Source organism: Strix aluco, chromosome 12 (genome assembly GCF_031877795.1).
Source record: "Strix aluco isolate bStrAlu1 chromosome 12, bStrAlu1.hap1, whole genome shotgun sequence".
Lineage (NCBI taxonomy): Eukaryota > Metazoa > Chordata > Aves > Strigiformes > Strigidae > Strix > Strix aluco.
In genome coordinates, this window is record NC_133942.1 from 27,077,775 (window position 1) to 27,088,104 (window position 10,330).

At 35.0% G+C, this 10,330-nt stretch overlaps 1 protein-coding gene across 2 annotated transcripts in view; it reads left to right on the forward strand.

Moving 5' to 3' along the window:
* The window catches only part of MINDY2 (MINDY lysine 48 deubiquitinase 2), a 35,111-nt gene extending 31,295 nt beyond the window's left edge, over nt 1-3,816 (forward strand). For both annotated transcript variants that reach the window (XM_074837537.1, XM_074837538.1), the window contains exon 10: nt 169-3,816. In XM_074837537.1, the coding sequence (XP_074693638.1) occupies nt 169-288 (120 nt within the window). In that variant the 3' untranslated portion in view covers nt 289-3,816. The remainder of the gene's footprint in view (nt 1-168) is intronic.
* The last annotated feature ends 6,514 nt before the right edge of the window (nt 3,817-10,330 follow it).

Below are 10,330 nucleotides of genomic sequence, written 5' to 3' on the forward strand. Positions count from 1 at the left end.
ATAAGTTTTATGGCAGTTCTGGAGTATTTATACAAAAAGACCCTACCTGAATTCTGCTGTTTGCATAATAGTTAAATTTTTGTCTGTGAAGTTGAACATAGAGTAATACTTTAGACTGCGTCTACAATAATGTTTAGTTTATTCAAGATTTTTATTTTTCCTACATAGCAGGTGCAAGGTGCTGCTTCCCCAGCAAGTGGAAGACAATCTGCGAGTAATGAACGCAAACGTAAAGAGCCTCGAGAGAAAGAGAGAGAAAAAGAGAAGAATAGCTGTGTTCTCTTGTAATAGAAAATGGATTTAGTCTGGAGCCAAGTGCATGTTCTCAGAAGCAAAAACAAGGAGTAAAAAGGAAGACAAACCCGTTACATGCCGCCTGTGCCTGATTACCCCATGGATTTTGTTCATGTTTCAAGAGAGGATGGGTGACTTTGTTACAATCATACAGACTTTCTTCAAAGTCATAGTGCGTGCTGCTCAAGATGGAATTCCAAATCACAGTTGAATGCGGCTGTGCTTTGAGTTAGTCATAAGAAATACTGCACCTTGTAGCTGAACACACAAATCATGGCAAGTTTTGTGTCACAGTGACATCCATTACTCGTTACATCAGTTAGTAAGCTATTCTATCTTCTACTCTAAACAAAGGAGGTAGTTTGGTTTGTGTAAGACTTTTTCCTGAAGTCTGCACACTAGCACAACAGAGTTCTGTGTTACTTACGTGGTATGAAACTATATCTTAGGCTGGGTATAGTCTTCACAACACAAGAGCCCAAATAACAGCTGGGCACTGCCTCCTCAGTGTGTCCAGATTTCTTTGCTTCTGGATCTGGTATGTTCGGTTTTTTGAACCCAGATTTATACTGTGTTACTGCTATCATTGCACCTCCTGGCCAGCTTTCTTGCCCCAAGAATATGTGACTTGATAGGCATCATACAAAAAATTGTTATAGAAAATGGGGCATTTATTAATAAGCAAGATGAATATTGTTTGCTTTTCTTGCAATTACAAACTGGGTATGGCAACTCAGATGTTATCAGGGTTAAACAAGTAATTTTATAGGTAACTTCTTTTTCTTTTTAGTGTTTTTTCTCTTGTAGGTAAACTGGACCAGATAAGTTCTTATTTATTGACCTCTCCATATGAATAGGTGAATGATGAGAGGAAACTAAGGTCTATAATAATCATTATTCTATGTAAGAATGCAGAGTTAAAATAACTATCTGCCTTTTTTCCAGAAGTACCTTGAACTTTAACATGACGTTAACATGTCCACTTGTATATTTAAGCAAGTGTACTGTAGTTAAAAACACACTTTTTTTTGTTTGTTTTATAAATCATGTATCCTTAAAAAGCACACTTCTGAAGGGTGAGAGAGAAGCAAGGCTGCTCTCAGATTGTTTGGAAAAGGTGGTCAGGTGTAATATTTTGTTTTTTAAATCACTAATTTAGAATTTTTGGAAACCAGATTTTTCTAATTTATGGGAACCAAATAAACATGTTGCGTCTTGTAGTATTTATAGAATACAGAAACAGAATATTTGCTGAATTTTGAGGGAACCACAAATCTTCCTCCACTTCCATTAAGTCAATAATAATTATCATCTTGCTGAACCTTTTTGATAAAAATTTCTATTTAGCAATTTGTAGATACTTTTGAAAAAGGCTGCTTCTCCTGGACAAGTTATGTATTCATGCTCTAAGCCTGGGTAAGTGCATTAGTATACAATAATCTGGGAAAGCTAAGGCAGCCAGGTGAAACATGGTGTTCCTCATTTCAGGTGTTTGGAGAAGGTCTGTAAAAGAGACCAGGTGTCTAAACACAAGTCCACTGGTAAAAAGCCGCTTTAAAATTATTTCAAGCAGGCTTGCTGAAGTGATGGGAATCAGTCATCACACAAATCTGTTACGAACCTAGAATGAAAATCAGATGGGTAAAGGAAGAATGTCTTATTAACTAAAGGGCCAGTTTGTATCACTTATTTCTTCCATGCCTTTTTCTCTTTTGTTTTTCCACTTTTGTTACAATTTCCCTTTTATAGTAATGAAGTAATGAACAGTAGGAGGTCTCTAATATGCAAACTGTAAATTTAAGAATTTCTCTATTCTCTAGAAAAGTCATGCCCAGAAAAGTAATTTTAATACTTAATATATGCAGTTCAGATAATTTTCTATGTTAAAGCAAAGGTTGATGTCTTTTTTTCCTTTGCAGCAGTCTAACTTCTTGAAACAAATTAATATGATGGAGGATCACCAACATATAATGACTTACCTACTTTAAGCAGATCAGAAAATACTCCAGTAGTGTCAATAACAAAGACTTTAAGCCAGAATGTTGTTTAAAAACATTCTGTTACTAAGATTTTTCCAAATTTGTGTATTTACATTTATTTATTGACCTTGAAAAATAAATATGTCAAGCTAAGTGTTTGTTATCTTATTATTTTCAGTGACAGTATTGCCACTTTAAATTCCTTTTTGAACAAATCTAGGTGGAGCAGGCATTATGGCTACTGAGTATATCTTTCTGCCTAAGATACTTGCTCATACTAGAAGAATTCAGGTAACATTTCCAGTTTCAGACGGATGTGCCTGAAACCCAATATATTGTAGTTATCATAATACTGTCATTTCGTCACAAAGGAAGAAGAGTTAAATGCCAATGATTATCATGAAGTCTGAACTCCCAGATAATTCAGTTTATCTTTCAATAAAGGAGTAAAGGGCTTCAGGTTATTTGAGATGGCAGGCATGCTATTCAAAAGCTTTCTGTTAATATCCTTTTTTCTTTACAGGTCTTGAAGCTTTAGAAAAAAGGTAAAGAACTCCTGAAATCTAGGGTATTGTTCTGCATGAGTTGAGCTTGTCAGTGACAAAAGTTATAAGCAGATGAGCTTGTTAATATCCCAAATGAAATACATCTGGAAGCTTAATTTATACCCCACTGTGACTAACCATTCCAAAAGCAACTATCACGGTTGGTATCTATGACAGTATCTGATGATCAAAAAAACTGAACAGAACGGCTTTTATCTATAATAGTGAGCTTGGAAAACAATATTACAAAATATTAATGGAATACCAGAAAGACGATGTCTACTTCTGACTGTTTACTTCATTTGCCTCTTTTTTGAAGCTCATGTTCTGGTGAAAGATACAGATTTATACTTTAGGTCTGTTTATACAATTTAGCACGCACATGCTCCAAATACCTACACAATATATATGAAAGCGTCCAGAAAAGTAGAGTAGAACTTGTTTTCCACTAGATAAAAGCTAGCACAGAAAACAGAATTATAGAATTTTTGTTGTTGCATTGTAGTTGTGAAATAAAAAAAAAAACCTAAATGCAGGTATTCTTAAATTAGCAAAAAAATGAGCACTGCCATAGCTATAAATGTTTTCCTAAAAGGCACTTTGTAAATGCTCAAATATATCACTTTCTTGTGACACTCATGGAATCTGCGACCCAACAAAGCAGATCCAAAGGAAGACTGTAACACCAGAGGATAAAATTAGCATTCCTGAAAATTCACTTAAACACAATGCAAAAAATATATTTTGTAGCTAGCCATCTAGTTAATATAATAAAGTATGTGTCCAGATTGTCTTGCAGAGCTCTTCTTGTGGATCGCAGGCATACACGCTACAAGTGAAGCATGTGCTCTTCTGTGTACACTTGCACTGGATTGCCAGTCAATCTCTACACTCATTTGGTATTTCACGTTATTGTCAAATGTTTCTTCAAACTTGTATATACAAGTTCTTGAAAAAATTTTCCAGTATGTAATAAAAAGCGATTTGAGTTCTTGAAATTGAATCTTTTGGTGTATTCAGCAGGAAATACTCGAGTAAAAGGTGAAGCTGATGTTCTCTTAACTGAACCTTTCTTCTTTCCTGCTACAATAGATCTATAATCCGAAGCCAGCTCATTGCTTAGATCAGCTTTCTTACCCTTAGGATGCTTATCATAGTCAATTGCTGAGGTTATACAATGTACATCCTTAAATACAACATACTGAATTAAGAGCTGTATGTATTTTATGTAAAAGTAGACTTCTTTCAGGTTGTAACCTTAAGCAGCAGGTGACTCAGGAAATGCAAGTTAATTGATGCAGTATCCTCATTAGAAAGCATATTAGAGAAAAGCAAAATTAACAAGCCTTAGTCTGGTTGCAATCCAATGTATTTTTTCCATCTATGCTATAACAAGACCTTGGTAGCAAGAAAAATCTGACACCGAAAAATGTTCATATAGTCCAATGATAGTAAAGGTCATATGCAAGAACTTAAACACAGGCATTTTATCTGGTGGTTCAGTGCAGGTGTCTTTTTTTAAGCGTAACTAGCAACAGACTGTTAGCAGTCAGTCTTGAGTAGGAAAATTCGGTGAGATGAATGATACTTTCTCATATAAAATCTTCCACGCAGAAGTCTGTCTGATGGTAATTTCCATAGTGTTCCCATATAGCTCCTTCTTGTTCACAGCTTGTTCTTACAGTTGTCCAGTAGAAAAGCAATGTGCTCAACTGCCCTCTGCTCTGATGGGGAAGAATTGCTGTAGTGAAATGCTGGGGAGGAAAGACAGGCCGGAAAGTCCCTAGACCCCACCTCTTGAGATTGTTTAGGGATTTGTCCTTAATTTTGCTGTTATTTCACATGTAAATAGCTGTAGCACAGCATGCAGTGGCCAAATTTTTTCACCTAGGTAATGACCAGCATACTTATTTCATAGTGGATTGGCTGTGTCTGTCCCTGTATGCACTGTTCTTCACTCTCACAGTGCTTCTGGGTCAAGACTAGCTGTTCTGACCCTCTAATAACTCAACATATTTTTATTAAATGTCGGTCATTTACTGTTCAATTTTGGTTATTATGTCAACTCTACCACTATGAGTTCTCTTTACCTGGGGAGTTAGCTCTGGAGAACTTGATGAAACCTGATAGTTCTTTAGTGCCTTTCCTGGTTTGTAGGATATTTTGTGTTTATGGAGAAGCTTCATATGCTGAAATGAGCAATTCCTTGGTTTTTGAGGTTAAGAACTTTAACTTATCTTTATAAGTCAAGATCCCCTGTTTACCTCTACTTGACAGCATAGAAAAATTTTCAACAGAATGTTGTTAGGTTCCAGAAATCCATAGGGAACAACTCAGGTAAGTTTCAGTACTCAAATTAACTGCCAAGTTTGCTGGCTTAGTATAAACAGTATGCTTACAAAATAACTTACTGTAACAATATGATGAAAATAAAGGCATCTGTTTCTCTGTTGTAATCTGTTGATGAAACATGAAATAAGGCACTGCAAATGCTTTCATTGCTAGTTGAGTCATACATTTAAGGAAGCAGGTGGTGGTGTGGCTAATGGTCTTGCTGGGGCCATCTGAACACTGAGCCAAATGTATATGGCTCTTGGGGGCACACAGGGACACAAACTCATGTAACTTTTGTATTTCTTTAATCTTTTGAGAACTGTCCTTTAGGGCTGAGCCAATTTCAGTTGAGGTCCCATCGAGCTTATGTGATACCTGTTGTGGAACTCACATGGGAAGTGATTTACCAGTGTCTCATGAGACAGTGCCTTTAGCTCATACAAACTTAAGATTCTCCGTCACAGAGCTGGATGAAGTAAGTGTGATACTTGGTCTGTCTCAACTTGAAGTTCATGTTCTATTTTCCTGTTGAAGCCAGTAGTAAAACTTGCACAGACTTTCTGAGTTAACACTTCAGCTAAGATTATGCTAAGCAGTCTTGAAAATTTCACCTGGTGTAGTTTAGTAGATTTCTTCTAAATGTGTTTCAGAGAAAGCTGGGATAACTGGTATTTTTGTCTGAAACCTTCTGTTAACTTTTGTTCTGGTTCACTGGCGTGTGCCAAGGAAAGGGTCAAAATTGCAATTAGAAAAACACCAGCATGTCAGTAAACTTAAATCAGCTGAGTAATGGGTACATCCTTGGGTTTTGTCATGTCTTGTTTTGGGGAACTCCAAAATAATATGAAAACAGGCAATTTTTTCCCCTTTATATGAACTGGCCATATCTAGTCATTAATATTTGCACTGAGTATTTTTTCTTAAGGCTTGCTTATGTGGTCCAGTCTGTGAAGCTGATGCGTTCATGTTTATGCTTGTAATCTAGTAAACCCTGCTGAGCATTCAGATACTAATAGTTCTGCCTCGAGACACAGAAATAACACTGACAAAATCAGTATTTACACTTGTCAACTCTGATGCTTTTCAATACAAGAGCTGTAAGAACAGTTAAAGGAAAACTCTAAATAAAGCTTTCTACCACTGCCAAAACATTCTTTTTGACAATGATAAATCATAAAATTTAATGGAAATTATAAAATCAGATATAAGAAAATATTAGTGCTGTTATGCATTGCATCTCAATGAATACAGAACAGGCAGGAGTTTTACAAGACAAGCTGACTTAGCCACCTGCTGTTGAAAGGCAGTTCTGATTGGGTGTCCAATTCCTTTATCGTGAATTCATGCAGCTCATGAAGACAGTGTAGTTTAACTAGACATCACCATGCTGTCTAGCTAATGCTGACAGTTTTAATACTGACTTCTCCATGTAACGCATGAATTTCAAGTACATATTGTCATTAAGTCCATATTATAATTTTATATGTGCCAGCTATAATAAAGCTAGCGTGATTACTTCTGTGCATGCTATAAATGCACTTACTTTCTGTGAAAGAAATACAGAAAACTAGATGATTGCTTTCCTAATAGACTTTGAAACTACCTTGAAATGTTCTTTGTAATACTGTCTTTTTCAGTCTTGGGAAATTAAAAAATGCATAAAAGTTTCTGAAGAAATGTAACAATATGACACAATCTTTTTCTCGTCTTGTAGTATGTCTATATAGAACATAATATTATTTTTAAAAAACCCACCTTAATTTGATTCTGTAAGAGAATGTTGTATTTAGCTATATATGCTGCAGTCAACTCTGAGAACTAACAAACTGCTGCATCAGTAGGAAACCTATGCTGTAGAAATTTCACTAGAAGGATTTAATAAATACTAGGAAAAGAATTATTTCTAACCAAAATAATACAACTTTTTTTACTCTTGTGAATTGTAATAGCCAACACTACCAGTTCAGGGCTATCTTACAGTCACAGTAATTGGTGGTGGCTGAATGCATCTTGGGATCCTTTTAAACTTCTGGAGCAGCACTGCAATACTTAACACTTGTCCTATATCTTTTTTTATTAAATCTATCCAGTCCAACTTCATACTACCAGATACAGTCATGAGGAGGTACATGACATTTCAGTGTAGACACATGCAAGCCAGTTTAATCATTTATTAAAACTTTTCATAGTTAATTACCAACATGTATCAGATCTCCAAACGGAGAGCTGGGAGAAACAACTGAAACAAAAACCTGTACTTCCACCTGTAGCTGGAACTTCCAGAGGGTGTAGAGGAAGCTGGTGACCAATCCTATTCTTTTGAAAAATCTCAGACCAAATAAGAAAGTTTAATCTGTGCTGTTTCTACTTTTTCTAAGAGGAAAGCGTGTGTTAGATTATCCTGTGTATTTTTAGAGAAAAAACAAACTCGATTTTCAATTTAACTGTGTCTTCAGATTTGCTATCTTTTCAGCATGTTACCTGTTCAGTATTTTATGCCTGTTTCCAGTGTAACTTTATTTTCTCTTTAGTATTTTGGTGTCGGGGGATCAACTGGTCTCTTGATTTTAGGGCTTTTGGTACTGCAGATTAACCAGAGCCAAAGGAGCTGTTCTATATTAATTACTGGTTTTGTTTACAGTTGAGTGTTAGTGAAGTCCTTTAGATTGAAAGTTTGAAAACAGGTTCTATGTGAGGTGAGCAAATAACAGTATGGGGGTTTTCTGGCCAATGGCAGCCCTGGTAGACTTTACAATTGAGTTGTATTTACTATGGGAAAAAATTACTGCTGTGGAAATAAAATCCTTCTTTTGCTTGGAAAAATGTAGGAGCTGGCTGTCTTCAGGACTACTGCAGATAGGTACAGTGAACCAATGAAGCTGCTTGTGAGTTTTTAAACTACTTATACTTGAGCATTTGCATTTGTTATCACGAATAGTTGCAATAATTACATGTTTGCATTTCATATACTCAGTTTACAGCAGCATGCTTGCATTTCTGGATTTTCTCTTTAAGGCTGACAAGCAAAAAATGACTTTTGACAACCCATTAAGAAAGTGTCCATAGGTACAATGATTTCAAGAGACAAATCTGTTGTAGTAAGTGTTTCTTCAACTATATTTTGATAACTCATGAAATCACTAGTGTTGTTACATTATGTTAAAGAATGTGATTGGTCACACAACTACAGTACAGATATTCATTAAATAAGCAGGACTCTGGTTTTGATACGGTGTGTACTTGCAAAAAGAAAACAGTTCATACTTCCCCCCAGGTTGCTGTCAGATTGTATTGGACAAATTATGTCACTTGTGAATGTTGGGGTTTTTTTCCCTGTATTTTTGCAATGTATGATCACTGTTTACAGGTCAAGTTTCAAAAAATTTTATACTGGTTCTTTAAAACTATAGAAAGTATCAAGTATCTTGTCCAGTCCCACCAAAACAAATTCTGAATCTCTTGCTACTTGCTCAGGAGTAGTTCTTACATAAAAAAGCCACAGTGTTAATACTTTACAGCTACTTTCTTTATAAGCAAGTGAAAAATACTGTCATCAGTTCCCCCCAAAAACATGATAGAGCTTTAATGTTAAATGACAGTTTTGGTTTCTCTTTTAAGAGAAAGAAGTTCTTACCAAAGTGTTCATAAATAATTTTTCATTATCCTTTTATTTGGTCAACAGATGCATAGCTGCTATTTGTACAACTTTTCATAATCACCTTTTAGATAGATATATAAGCTCATTAAAGAAACTACAGATGAAACATACAAAAATGAATCCTACAGAAGTTGCCCCTAGTTCTCCAGTGTTAAGTCAAATATTTGTTACTGTCTTGACTGGGTCTTTTTACAATTAAATTATATATTTTTTTATATTACTTATTTTAGAAAGTTTCCAAGGGCTTCCAGATTAGTAATGTCTTTGAGGTGCCATGCATAGACCCACCAGAATTTTGCAATTGCTGTGTTAAATCAGCAGTTTACTTAGGAGGCTGTTAGTCACCTAATGTTTACCTTGATCTCTAAGTCCAGTTGTAAAAGGAAATGAAAAAATAAAAGCTAATGTAAGCTACTGTAGATTTACCAAGAGAGGGGAGAAGTTAAATTTCTAAAAATTGTATTTTAGAAGTGCATGACGTGATTAAATCTAGTCATGCAGTATTATTTGTACCAACATCTGTGATTGAAATCCTTTACCATGATGATACACCATTATCCAACACTGTAATGGCACCTACAAGTTCAACTAATGAATGTTTTGCATCTTAAAAGCCTTAATTGTTTATACTGTATTAATGTGTTTTTAAAGAGTATAAGGAAACAACATTTTCCTTGTAAATTGTTAAAATAATTTTTAACACTTAAATAACTTTCAGAGAAGTCCAGTTTTGTATCTTAATGGAATTTAACAGTTTTTCTTTTGTGGTACACAAACATAAAGGGTTACCTTTTTTAAAATTGGCTCCAGTTATCAGCCTCTCTATAGCCTAAGCTCTTTACCCTACTGAGATTTTAGTGAACAGTCTTCTGAAAGTCATTGTACGTAAATAAATTTAAGTGAGCAAACTTAAATAAACATTTCATTTAGGTATCTAAGTACTTTCCTAGTAATAAAGGTTGGATGAAATCCTTAAAAAAAAATCTTGCTCTGGAAAAGAAAAGGATAGACTTCTGTTGATCTAAATAGTTTGAAAAGGAATTGCCAAAAACTTGGAATTTATAATCATTTTTTTCCCCATCATCCTAGTTTGTTTCAATATTTTAAGTGAGATGTCTACATATGCGCAATCATGTTTTCATTTAATTTAAGCAAAAATGTGACAGGAACTGTTATTTATACCTGTAATAGTTGGAATGCACCTCTAGACCTGTATGCCTTGTAGGTAAGATACCAAGTCACATTTCAAGTTTTATTTTTTGTACCTCTCTCTAGCTCTGTCTTTTAAGGTTACAAACTTCCGTATTTCCCATTTGATCTGTTAGACACTACAAATTCATCTTATAGCAAATATTTATTTTGTATGTGTTGTCACACCTACTGAAGCACTGACTGCAGCCCAATGGAGATGTACTTTTTCAAATGCACTGTTAAACTCTTTTTCTTAGAAACTCCTGCAAAAAAACTCAGTAAATTGAACTTCTTAGAAGAAAAATCAAAGAATTGAACAACAGAGAAGA